This window comes from Natator depressus, chromosome 13, assembly GCF_965152275.1.
Source record: "Natator depressus isolate rNatDep1 chromosome 13, rNatDep2.hap1, whole genome shotgun sequence".
In the NCBI taxonomy this organism is placed as follows: domain Eukaryota; kingdom Metazoa; phylum Chordata; order Testudines; family Cheloniidae; genus Natator; species Natator depressus.
In genome coordinates this window covers 28,379,350-28,392,728 of record NC_134246.1, presented here as the reverse complement: position 1 = coordinate 28,392,728, position 13,379 = coordinate 28,379,350, and the positions used below count along the sequence as shown (strand labels likewise).

Genomic DNA, 13,379 nt, shown 5'->3' with positions numbered 1-13,379 from the left:
CCTTCTTCCCAAATCCTAAATAGCACCAGTAATGCTAAAACCAGAAATGTCCCCTCTGTTCAAATCTCTCTTCCTATCAGATCTAGAGCAAGCTGAAATGTTTTGAATTTTGATGAACATTGCTAGAATTTCAAAGTCTGAACCCCCCCGATAGAAAAAAGTCAATGACATTATTGCAGAACTTTCTCCTGTTGTTTCGATCCTCTCCAGTCAGAACCTCACACTCCTCTTTGCTCCCTTTCACGCTATACTTTGGCAAAATTAAATCAAAGCATCAGGCCATTTGTGACTTGAAAGTGTCACAGAATTGCTACTACTCAGCATAAATCAGGAAACAAATATCGTCTGGCGTTGTCTGTGATGTTTATTTCACAAAAGAAAAAAAAGATTTTCATGCATGAACTTTTGGTTCATAAAACAAATTGTTTTCCTGCTCCCTACCTGACAGCCCCTGCGCCACAAAAAATTAAACCAAAGAATAAAATTATCAAGGGGCTGCGAGTTAGCAAAAGAAATAGAACCATCCAAATCTAATGACTAAAAAGGAGTTTTAAATTATGGCTCTTCTAACTAGTTACAGAGTTGAATAAATCAGCAAATAGACTTCATACTCTCTAGTTCACATCGGCCAAAAGAATACAAAGTCGGATCAGGACTCCAGACCAGTTGTTTCCAAAATGGGCCTCGGGGGATCAGAGATGTTTGTTGAAGTATCTAATCTACAGCTTCTTTTTATGACAAAGGGGGTTTAAAATATGGGGAGCCTTTAGAACCGAGCTATATAAATATAAAACATTGATACAAACTGATTATTTGTACAGAAAATATCGTCTCACAAGGCACTAGCGTGACAGTGTATCTGGGGGGGTGTTTTGTCTTGCCTGGGTATTTTTCAAGCTTGTTTCGAGTGCTGTTGTCGAAGTGGGAATGTCGTTAGCTCTTGAGCGAGGCTGCAGAGAATGCCCACTACAAGCGAGCTGGGAGCAGTGCCTTCTGTCTCGTTGCTGGTGGGAGGCAGACCCAGCAGTGGCAGGGATTATGTCAGGTGTCCTGGACATTGAGTGGTTTTCCTTGGCTGTGGCTGTGTTACCCAGTCATTCACATCTTGTCTGAATGGCTTTCGTTTGGCGTTGGCCAGGAGGGAATTGCCATAGTGCATAGCTCTCGTGGGGTTCGAATTCTCTCTCTGGATCCTTCCCAGGCCCCTATGCCAGCAGCCCGAGCCGGGTCACTTTGGCGGATAGGAATGAGTGGATAATGAAGACAATGGTTTTGGGGCAGGAGTGAAGGTCCAGTTGCTGTAATAAAGGGGAATATTTGCAATGGTCAGTGCTCTGCTCAGACCTCTCAGCCTCCGCTTTGCTACTGTAGGGCCACCCTGCAGGTAGGGGCTGGGGGTTAAATGTGCCGTGAAGTCACGTTGGCGGGGAGAGAGCCCAGGAGCGGGGATTCCTCTTTAGCTGCTTCACCATCCTCCCCAGACGCTGTCTCCCAGGGGAGAGGGGAGTTCAGACTCACTGCAATTAAAAACCCATGGCCGGCCCATGCAAGCTGACTCGGGCTCGCAGGGCTTGGGCTGCAGGGCTGTTTAACCGTGGTGTAGATGTAGGCCGAGCCTGGGACCCTCCCATCTCACAGATCCTGGCCTCCAGCCCGAGCCCAAACGTCTACACCGCAATGAGACTGCCCCTTAGCCTGAGCCCCACGAGCAGGAGTCAGCTGCCACAGGCCGGCTGCAAGTTTTTAATTCCAGTGTAGACATACCCATTGAAGCATCGGGGTGAGACGGTGAACAGGGCTGGCTGGTGCCCCTTGCTATTGGCTATTAACGTGGGGTGGGAGGAAAGGGTCTGAAACCACTGTGGGTACATCTACATTGGAGCTGGAGGGGTGATTTCCAGCTGAGGCAGACACACCGGTGCGAGGTCTGAGTGAGCTGGAGTGCAGCCGCAGCAGCAGGGTGGGGACCCCCTGAGTGCGTGCATGGGCTCTCCGATGGGATGACTCTTGGGCTAGTGAACCCGGCCCACCATGGCTACATGACCACGGTTAGTGCGCTACCTCGCTTGGAGCGTGCATGTGTACACCCAGCTGGGCTGGAAATGACACCGCCTGCCTCGTTTCACAGCAACGAACCCAGGCATGGGGAGCTGAAGCCTGCGGGGGTATCTGACAACAGGCTGCTTGCTGTCCCAGCACCACACCTCTAAGCCACATGCTGCCCTCACCTGCTGTCCTGCCCGACAGGACCCCGCCCCATCAGAACCCCCACAGAGCAACGTTTTAAAGGAGCAAAACTCCAGCCCAGGATCTATTCCTCGTTCCTTTCATCTCTTTCTAGACACAATATGGGTCGGACCACCCATCCCTCTGTCCCCGAGCCCACCCAGTACCTACTCCCCACGTTGCGCTCCGTGCCCGGTGGAGGCATTGACAGCCCTGAATGCGACCAGCCTGGTTTATCTTTTCTTCAAAGGGATGCAAGAATCCCGCATTGCCCATTGCCTGAGCAGCACCTGTCCTCTGAGATGGAGCCACATTCCCATGACCCCTTGTCAGAGGACCCACACTCCGCCCACCCCTCCCTCCTCCCTCTGGGGGTCCCAGAGGGAGCATGCAGCAGGCGATCTCAGCAAGCGAGCAAAGCACCAAGCCAACGCACAATCTCTCCCTCTGCGCTGCCGAAGTCCAGGTAGAGCATCTTGGCCCCATCATCAGAGGACATCTGCAGCTTCTCGAAGGGCTGCTGCAGCAGGATGGTCCTGCTGATGCCGGGCTCTGTGGTGAAGATGGTGAAGCCCTTGTCAATGTGGATGGACAAGGTGCATTCCCGCCCATTCCATGTGCAGGCTGAAAGAGACCAGGGTAGAATGGCATCACTCAGGCTCAGTGCTCCTTTCCCCCCCAAAGTCTCCCCTGCTCCCGCAGCCCCCTGGGTGCAGGGCCTGGAGCTGTACTCAGTACAGGGCATCTTGGGGCAGCTGGGGTTGGAACCTCACTCAGCGGTGAGAGCCAGGTGAAACATGGCCCTGCAGGGTACATGGGATATAGTCCCCCACTGCCTTCCCGCTGGGCAAACTGCCGCAGAGCTCAGAGCGAAGTGAAGCTGATATCACTGAAGATCCCCAGGTGTGGGGTGAAACTGAGATCCTCCACTGGTGGGGAGTGGCACAGCGCCATTGCCCTGCATGGAGCCAGGTGGCAGACATGGCCCACCATGTGTTGCAAAGTTACAGCTCCATCAGCTGTAGCCAACTCTGAAACGTGCCCACCCAGCCAGCCTCCTCCCCAGGGCTCTCTCTTGCCTCTGTCCTGTGCACTGCTTTGCCACCCTGTCAGCTGGACACTTTCACATCCCATCTTCTTCCCTCAGCAAATCCCAGCTGGGCTGGGCTGCGGCTGGATTCAGCCTGGGGCAGCCTTGCCTGCACTTGATTCTCTCAGAGATCAGGGGGCCTGGAGGAATTGTCTGCAAGTCTCTGATTATACCTGGGCAGGGCAGGCAGCAAGCCACCCTATGGTTCGCCACGGATGCCCATGTAGGGCTGGGTGCTCACTGCACGGTGCCCAGCTCCTGAGCTGAAGCTGGCAGGCTCTTCCCCACGTGGCAGTCGAATATTCCCTGTATTATAGCACCAGCCCTCGGTATTCCCTGAGGAGTGTTACTCCCGCTCCTGTGTCCCCCCCCTCCAGATCCCCCCACTCACCCTCTGCCAGGTACCCACTGCCATGTATACCACTGCCCGCTGCCCACTGGCCTTGCCCCTTGTGCTATGGTATTTGGCACCCCCTTCACCCCACAGAATATCACTATTCACGACACCAGCAATTCCCAATGTGGGGAGGCCAGTGTCCCACACTACTCACTTGGGAGACTGACTCACTCTGAGCCCCAGCTGCTGGTGAGGAGAGGATCCCTGTGAGAACAGGCAGAGCGTTGCCTTTGGGGGTCTGGCCTCCCCCACACTGCCTGACCCTTGCAGGCAAGTCTCTGCTTCCCTCCCTCCTCCTGACCCTCGCCTCCCATGGCCTCCCTAGTTCCTGACCTGCTGAGACTTCCTGCGTGAACTCGGCCGCGCTGTGACAGCCATCCACCAGCATCCGCGTCCACATCGCCAGGTCCCGGTGCGTCTCCACACTGAACAGGTGCGTCTCCACCCCCTTGTTGGTTCCCGTCCGCAAGGCAAAAGAGAGTTCCGAGTCATAGAGGAGGGAGCCCTTGGACGGACCGGAGTGCACAAGCCTGCATAGGGAGAGCCGGAGACCGGTCAGCATGAAACGGCAATTGTTCAAAGAACCCCCAGCACCACTGTCCACTAGTGCAATGGAGAGAGCACCACCACCCTCCAGGAAGCGTGGCCTAGTGGTTAGGGCGCTAGCCTCAGATGCAGGAGATCTTCTCTGCCACCTGCTCCCTGGGCAAGTCACTTAATCCCTGTGGCCCAAATCCTCACAGGTGTTCAGGTGCCTAACTTCCACTGATTCCCAGGGGAGTTAGGATCTGGGCCGCTCTGCCTTGAGTCCCCGTTGGTAAATGTGAGGGGGGGGCATGTAACCGACTGGCAGGTGCTTGGACATTGTGCTCACGGGAGCCAGAGGTACAGACACTCTCTGTAAGGTGGCAGGGCTCTTTCACCCTTCATGGTGCTGGTTTCCTTGCTCTGCTTCGCACTGGGTGAAGTCTGAACTGTAACCTGGATTCGTTCATGACAGCTCACGATGCCCTGTCCTTCTCTAGCCTCTTCCACCTAGGATCTCAAAGCACTTCACACATGGCAACAAACGCCACCTCCCATTAACCTCTGAGAAGGGACGGGACAGGGCATCTGGGGCGGAGCCTGGGAGGAAATGCAGGTGTTCTGACTGCCAGCCCAACAGCTGAGCTCCAGTCCCGCCGGCCCCTGCTGGAGCTGGTGTCAGGGTTTCCGTACCCTGGTTCCATCCAGCATCAACCTGGGTCGGCTGAGGTTTGTACGGTGAAGGAATGAAATAAGATTCACATGCCAGTGGGTTTGCAAATGGCGTGAGGCCTAAAATGCCGGGGATGGGGAGGGCCTTCAGCCCCTTCTGTTCCACACTGCAAACCTGTCTGTAACAATACCTGGCTGCCCTCTGCTGGGAGAGAGCGCAGGGGGCGTATGAGATGCACACAGGCTCTGTCTCCCTGGGATGCAGTGGGGCACTGGCACTGTAATTCTACTTCATTGGATGCATACTGTGGAAAGTACAGAAGATCTTTTATACACACAAAGCATGAAAAAATGGGTGTTTACCACTACAAAAGGTTTTCTCTCCCCCCACCCCACTCTCCTGCTGGTAATAGCTTATCTAAAGTGATCACTCTCCTTACAATGTGTATGATAATCAAGTTGGGCCATTTCCAGCACAAATCCAGGTTTTCTCCCCCCCCCCCCCCCAACCCACTCTCCAATCTCTCTGGTCACGCGATTACAGACATGAAAGTTGCGATATTACAACAAAAAAACTTCAAAACCAGACTCCAGCGAGAGACTGCTGAATTGGAATTAAACCCTGGATTTGTGCTGGAAATGGCCCACCTTGATTATCATACACATTGTAAGGAGAGTGATCACTTTAGATAAGCTATTACCAACAGGAGAGTGGGTTTGTGGGGGGTGGAGGGGGGGGGGGGGGAGAAAACCTGGATTTGTGCTGGAAATGGCCCAACTTGATTATCATACACATTGTAAGGCGAGTGATCACTTTAGATAAGCTATTACCAGCAGGAGAGTGGGGTGGGGGGAAAGAAAACCTTTTGTAGTGGTAAACACCCATTTTTTCATGCTTTGTGTGTATAAAAGATCTTCTATACTTTCCACAGTATGCATCCGATGAAGTGAGCTGTAGCTCACGAAAGCTTATGCTCAAATAAATTGGTTAGTCTCTAAGGTGCCACAAGTACTCCTTTTCTTTTTGCGAATACAGACTAACACGGCTGTTACTCTGAAACCTGTAATTCTACAGGAGCAGAGCCATTCAAGCACACGCTCTCCTCTCGAATGGCCTCAGATTCCACCTGTTTTCATTGTCCCTGCAGTATGAGACATTTGCCAGCAGAGACCACTGCAGCACCATGTACGTCTCTCTCTCCACCCCTTGCTAGAGTATTGCTGAGATACACAGGGGCTGACTTCTCTGGGCCCCTGGTTCCTCCCTGGGGGGCACTTGCCTCTGTCCCACCCAGACACCCTTGCAGTCACTCCATCTGGCTGGATTTCAGAAATGTGGAATCATGAACTGAAATTCCAGGAACCTTTATGGCCAAGTGGCAACCCTCAGCAATGGTTTAGGCCCCAGATGCAGAATCCCTAATAAAGAGCAAGGGTTTGGCTAACCGTAAAATGAGCAGCACTTTTAACAAATGTCAGAGACGTGCTTTGATTTTTTTACATGTAAGAGGTCTGACTGGCAGATGGGGCGTGTTCATCAGTTTCTGGGAATCAGGCCTCTTTGACGTGGCAAAAGTTGGGCAGTTAAATCACTAGTCCCCTTTCAAAACCGTAACCCACCTTAATTCCCTGGCTGTGTTCCCAAACAGCAGCCGTGGTGCGAACGCCTGAGAGCAACGCTGACTAGATACAGACGGGGACAGTGACAGGTCTAGTCTCACTGCAAAGCTGCAAGCAACAGCATCAGTGGTGGAAAGTGAAAAGGGAAATAAGCTTGTCAGTCTATCAGGTTTCATAGTCTAAGGTGTCCTTAGTAACCAGGGGAAAGTTTTGCCTACACATGAGTGAGCCTGACCCACTGGTCTGAATTCCCCCGGCCCTTTGTAGTGGGGAATCCAGGATGGTAGCACCCCAAACAGCCCTGACCTCTGGAAGGTGATGGAAGCGTTAAGAGATAAATCTAACTCTGAATTCTTGGCTCTCAGGCTCATCTCCAGCATACAGACTATAAAGTACATGCGCCAGAGTCTAGGAAGGTTTACTGCCGTCAGCACCGCATTGGAATGGCGGCATTACGCAGTGAAACCGTGAGTGAGTTAGAAGGGCTGTTCGGAAGGGCACACAGGAAACCCTGCTGGTGGGAGGAGGTGAAACAGCCACTTACTTTATAGAGAAGCCACCTGGGAACGTTTTACGGGGTGAGCGTACAAAACAGGTCACTGTCCCCGCTGGGTCTGGCACCTCTCTGCTTGTAAAAAGCCAGGTTACCCCCGTGGCCGCGGGTCCAACTGCACAATGCTCACGGGGAGAGGAACACGACTCCTCTTATATGTCACAAACCTCTCCAAACAAGCGGAATTAGCTTATCGAGAAGTCACGATATACATTTCACGCCTGACATCTCCTCATCTACTGAGCCCAGAACCAAGGCCTGGATCTTACTGCACGGGGGAATTCCTCTCTCTCCAGAGGGGGGGAAATCTCTGTTGCTCCCTCTCACTGGCCCACGAGGGAAGGTTGCCTGCTGAGCCTGGGAAGGAAATGCCACATTTGGGAGGAAATATTTTTGGTGGCAGGTGCAGCTGAGGTCAGAGTTACTGAGCGGAGAAAAGGGGATGAGGTCTGAGATGCACCGTTTCTCATGGCTGTCCCTCTGGTATTATTTCCAGCTCCTACCCCTGCTGGGTTTGTTCTATCCCCTGTTCCAAGCCCTGTCACTCGGGGCGGGGAGACACTTTACTTCTCTCCCTCGGGGTCCGGAAATGATTTTCTGTTCTCTTTTGTCACCTTCTCTCTGAGACACTCAAGCCCAGGGTCGCTCTGGTACCCCTCACCTTCCACCCCCAAGTGCCCAGGCTGGGAATGTTTTAAGCAGGAAGCGAAGGTCTGTTTGTGGCACCCTAGGCTAACAGCCCCTGGAAGGAGAACATGGCTCCCGGTAGAAACGATTCTCACTCATTCTGGCAGCACAAAGGAGACTCCACACACAGTGGACTGCAGAGCGTTACCGAAGCTTTGCCATGCTCTGTGCTTTAGCTCATTTCGGTGATACCATATCGGCAGGGAAGGACTCGCGTTAGCGGGGAGCCCGTTATCCTGGGAGCTGACTCTGGGGTTTGAGAGGCTGCATCATTTTACTCTAGGGAGAATGGCCCAGATCCTCAAAGGTACTTAGGCTCCTAATTTCCACTGATATCAATGGATCTGGGCCAATATTCCCGCTTAGGAAACATTCCACTGTCCTGTAAACCTGTGCTCTCCTTGCCAGTGTTTTCAGTCCCTGGCCAGCAGGGAGCAGTATAATTTTAGGAAAGTGGTGTCAGGCAAACCCACTGCACGGGGGCGGGGGCTGAAGGCTATGCAGAGATCTATCCCAGGGTCCAGCCGAGGCTTCCCGGCTGCGAGGGACTGGGAAGTGATGCCACCTGCAGAGGGGGCAGTGTCTCGAGTCATGCTCAAATGAGCCCCTCCAGCTGCTCCCAGCCCTCCTCCGTGGGAGGGAGAGAGGGGAAATCCCAGGGGGCCTGTGGCGGGGGCGGTGCAGGGATCCCAAAATGGGAGAGTGACTTTTGCTGCCTGGTCTCCCAGCTGCCTCAGCCCTGGTGCACTCTCTGGCGTAGGAGAAGGGATCCGCTGGCAATCCAGGCTGTCACACTGCTCCGTCCTGCTCCGAGCGCCTCATGAGGGACTGATCTGCCACCAGCAAAGTGTCAGACATTGACAGCTGCCAGAAACAGGAGCCCAAAGCCAAACACAATGGGGAGCTGACTGACTACCCCCAGCACACACATCTGGGAGGGTCCCCCTAGATTCACAACAGTGCTAGTTAACTCTGCTTCATTGGCACTAACCAGTTCTAGCATGGCCCACCACTGGCCACAGCCTGAGTCACCCCTTGCTGGTTTCATGCCAGACCCAAACCCAGGTCTCTGCTTCACTTTGCTTTGCTGTTCAGGGCTTGTCTGAATCTGGACCTTCAAGCAAGACCTGGCCAGTCCCACAGACTGTGGCTGTTCAGACTGATCTGTGACACAGCACCCGAGGATCATGGTTCCCGGACTCCATGACCAGCCCCACTGGCCATGCCGGGGGCCTCGCTGAACACCCTCGGCCTGTTCCCAAACTCACCCCTCCCAGTGCTGAGCACTGCAAACCCCACTCCGGGCCTAACTGGCTGTGGTGCTGCCATGGGGACAACCAACCCTTTTGATGCTGACAAATCTGTCACCTGCGTGGGGCAAAATAGCTCCAGTGACGGACCAGGTGAGGAGCAGAGGCTGTGGTTCTGCCACTGGCTGGCTGCATGACCTGGGCAAGTCACTTCACCACTCTCTGCCTCAGTTTCCCCATCTGGAAAATGGGACTAATAGCACTGCCTGAGCTTAGAGATCTAGTGATGAAAGGTGCTAGACGAGAGCAAGGGCTTGCTGGGTGGGGGCTGCCTGGGGCTTTGTCCCAGCACACGTTGCTCGGCTAAGGCTGGGTGGCTCCCTGCACCAATGCACTACAGTTCGAGGCAGTGCAGCCAGCCGGCTCACGGCACCTGGTGGCGATGAGAGGGTAGCTGTGGGCTGGCTTGTTCAGGGCATCCCTGGTCTGTGGGAGGCTGCCGTAGAACAGAAGATCCTTCTCCGTGAGGATGGTGAGGATGTTCTTCGTCCCATCACCGGGGAGCTGGAAAATAGAGAGCATGTGATTAAATGGGCCCCAGAGCAGAGGGCGTCTTCAGAGGACAGCTCCCTTCCCCCTGGGCAGAGGGACCTCCGTTGTAAGTGGGGCGAGACTGTATAGAGTGGGCACCTGGGAATGGAAGGGAGGGAGCCCACTGGACAGGGAGTGCCAGGACGGGGGGGCAAGGATGAGGGGACCAGCTGTTTCCCACAATGCCTCACTGAAGGGGCAGTGCCCCAGGCCAGGGCTTGGTGGCTAGTGCTAAGTGGAAAGGGCATTTCTTGGAGCCAGGATGGGGGCAGGGAAGCTTCAGAGCCAGTGAAGAGAGAGCTCAGCAAATGCCTCCATCCCGCCATGCAGCGTGAGCCAAGCAAGGAACATGAGACCAAACTGGAACCCAGCAAACCTCCCTCCAAGCAGGGAGCGCAGCCATGATGGTGGCATGCCGGGCTGGGGACTGGCAGCCTGAAGAAGCCAAACTCTCTCTGGACCCACAAGAGGCCTAGAGCGTGGGCTTTCCTGCCAAACTACCTTAGCGTCGGCCTGCTCCAGCTCCAGGGCCTGGCCATTGCTTGGCCTCTCTCTCTGAGATGCCTACTGGGAGCCCAGTTGGGCCCATGGCTGCAGTGGTCTTGATGACATGAACTCGTCCCTCTGCCAGGGCACAGATGGAGAGGCACCAGCTCATGCGCCTTTCACTTACGCCACCGCACGATGTCTGCTGGTGCCACCCGCCACCGGCCCTGGAGCAGATGTGCACCCTGCACTGGGGACTGGGCCTCGGAGTGGATCCAGCTGCAACAAGGCTCTCCTCCACCCCCTCCCCTGCACTGAGCACCCAGCCAGCTCCTCTCTGCCTCACGCCCCGGAACAACTGGGCTCAGCAGCTGTTCAAATTAAACTCCTGGAGCAGCACGAGAACCACCTCCTCTCCCTCCCTCCCCGCGCTGGCCTGGGGCGAGCACCCGGCGGGGTGACGAGGCTCCGGCTCAGCAGCCTCCCTGCCCGGGTGTTCAAACAACAATGAACATTGTGTTAGAAAACGGGATTCTGTGTAAACTCGGCAAATCCCGGTCAGCACGAGGGCTACACAGCCCCTCCCCAATCGAAAGCAGCCAGAGGCGCAGCTCCCAGAGAGCAGTGAATAACAACCCCTTGCGCATGTAGAGCGCCACGTCACCGAGTGGCATGGGCCAGTCTAACCTTCTGGAGGGCAGCTTTCCAGGGCAAAATGTGGCCTCCAAGAGGCAGCGTACCTGGAGGACTGAGCCCTGGCGTGGGTGGTAGGACGCCTGTGACCTTGGACAAGGCATTTCATCTCAGCTTTCACTTCCCCCACCTGCCAAACAAGGCCAATTGCTTACCTGCTGCAAGGGGGAAGTGCTCTGTGGCTCACTCTGCAGAGCCTGGGATAGGTGCTGGATTCAGGAGTGACGCCTGCCTCCCCCCAGTGTAACTGAGATCAGAGTCAGGACCTCCACTCACCTTTCCAGTCTCAAAACTGAAGTGCAAAGACTTGCCCAGGATTACATGGTGACTCTGTGGCACAGCCAGAAAGAGAACCCAGGAGTTCTGGCTCCCAGCCCCATGCTAGGCAATGCTGTTCCCACCCTGGACTGCTCTGGAGAGAACCACAATCTGCATGCAGTGAACTTGGCCCCTCGGCATAGCATAGCATAGGAGATGCTGTTCCAGAACAGGTCATTAGTGCCTCTACTCCGATACCCACCTCCTGCCAGACCCTCCTCCTGCCTGACCCACCTCCTGCCAGACCCCCTGGCATCACAAACAGGCCCCTCTGGCTTAGTGCCTTTGAGCACGTCCTGCTAGTCCAATATCCCGCAGACGGCCACCCCACATCACACCACGGATGCACGCAGCCTGCCACTGGGCATGAACCCTCCTGCCATCCAATACCACTGAACTCAGTGGCACTGGCTGGCACAAACCTTGTCTCCTGCACTGACAAGATGCTTCTGAGGAAAACAGCCACAATCCCCCAAATACACCTGACCACCTGTGCAGTGCCCTAGGAGTGGAATAACAGGGCATGTGGCAAGCCAGAACTGGGTGCATCAGCAGAGCATTGTAGAGGACCCTGCACTAGAGTAACACGACAGTACTGCAATACCAGGATGGCAGGTCAGGAGTGAGGGGCATTGGCAGGGCTATGAGGGGCCTGGGACTGGAATAGCAGGGGGCTGTGGGTCGGGAGTGAGGGGCATCGCCAGAGCTGTGAGGGGCCCGGGGCTGGAAAAGCAGGGGGCTGTGGGTCGGGAGTGAGGGGCATCGCCAGAGCTGTGAGGGGCCCGGGGCTGGAATATCAGGGGCTGCGGGTTGGGAGTGAGGGGCATTGGCAGGGCTGTGAGGGGCCCGGAGCTGGAATAGCAGGGGGGGGCTGTGGGTTGGGAGTGAGGGGCATTGGCAGAGCTGTGAGGGGCCCGGGGCTGGAATATCAGGGGGCTGCGGGTTGGGAGTGAGGGGCATTGGCAGAGCTGTGAGGGGCCCGGGGCTGGAATATCAGGGGGCTGCGGGTTGGGAGTGAGGGGCATTGGCAGGGCTGTGAGGGGCCCGGAGCTGGAATAGCAGGGGGCTGCGGGTTGGGAGTGAGGGGCATTGGTAGGGCTGTGAGGGGCCCGGGGCTGGAATATCAGGGGGCTGCGGGTTGGGAGTGAGGGGCATTGGCAGAGCTGTGAGGGGCCCGGGGCTGGAATATCAGGGGGCTGCGGGTTGGGAGTAAGGGGCATTGGCAGAGCTGTGAGGGGCCCGGAGCTGGAATAGCAGGGGGCTGCGGGTTGGGAGTGAGGGGCATTGGCAGGGCTGTGAGGGGCCCGGGGCTGGAATAGCAGGGGGCTGCGGGTTGGGAGTAAGGGGCATTGGCAGAGCTGTGAGGGGCCCGGAGCTGGAATAGCAGGGGGCTGCGGGTTGGGAGTGAGGGGCATTGGCAGGGCTGTGAGGGGCCTGGGGCTAGAATAGCAGGGGGCTGTGGGTCGGGAGTGAGGGGCATTGGCAGGGCTGTGAGGGACCTGGAGCTAGAATAGCAGGGGGCTGTGGGTCGGGAGTGAGGGGCATTGGCAGGGCTGTGAGGGGCCTGGGGCTGGAATAGCAGGGGGCTGCGGGTTGGGAGTGAGGGGCATTGGCAGAGCTGTGAGGGGCCTGGGGCTGGAATAGCTGGGGAGGGGGCTGCAGGTAAGGACTGCGGTTCACTGGCAGAGCTGTGGGAGAACAGTGGGAAGCACAGAGGGTGCAAGTGACAAGGGCTGAGCTGCCCGGCCAGAGCTGTGCGGTGAAGCGTGCGCAATCTCTTATCAGCAGTACAATTCGGCACCGAAGGACCGTACACGCCCGAAAGGCTGGGCTACCTGCTCAGTGAGCCAGCCGATGTGCTTGATCTCTTTGCTCCCTGCAACACCGGCTGCCGCCAGCAGGGCTCTCAGCTCCTCTTTGACTCTGGGCACCAGGGCGTTGACATTGGTGTGAATGGCGTTGAACCAGGACTGGGCAGTCACTTCGTCTTTTGCTCTCAGGAAGAGGGGAATCCGCCCATCCGCCGAACAGACTTCCAGGTACCTGTGAAGAAGGAGCCCCCGGCAGGGCTGGTTTGTGGCCAGGATCCGCGCAGCGGGATGGGGCACAGGTAGCTGGGGCAGCAGGAGGCAACTGGGCTTGCTCCAGTTCACGCTTTCCCAGTAGAGTCCAGGGCTTCAGCTTCTGCCTTGCAGCCACCTGAAGTGCTGGCGTCTCTAGCTGGGCTGCACCGACGGCAGGAATACATGCCAACTGCAGACCAGTCAGCCA

The 13,379-nt window shown here is 56.1% G+C and overlaps 1 protein-coding gene across 1 annotated transcript in view; it reads right to left on the bottom strand.

Moving 5' to 3' along the window:
• Positions 1-333: 333 nt before the first annotated feature.
• Positions 334-13,379, bottom strand: part of SNTA1 (syntrophin alpha 1) — a 72,486-nt gene continuing 59,440 nt past the window's right edge. Inside the window, exons 4-8 of the mRNA XM_074970329.1 lie at positions 12,944-13,151; positions 9,454-9,584; positions 4,047-4,243; positions 2,663-2,850; positions 334-1,298 (exon numbers count right to left, since the gene is read on the bottom strand). Coding sequence (XP_074826430.1) covers positions 1,206-1,298; positions 2,663-2,850; positions 4,047-4,243; positions 9,454-9,584; positions 12,944-13,151 — 817 coding nt within the window. The 3' untranslated portion in view covers positions 334-1,205. The remainder of the gene's footprint in view (positions 1,299-2,662; positions 2,851-4,046; positions 4,244-9,453; positions 9,585-12,943; positions 13,152-13,379) is intronic.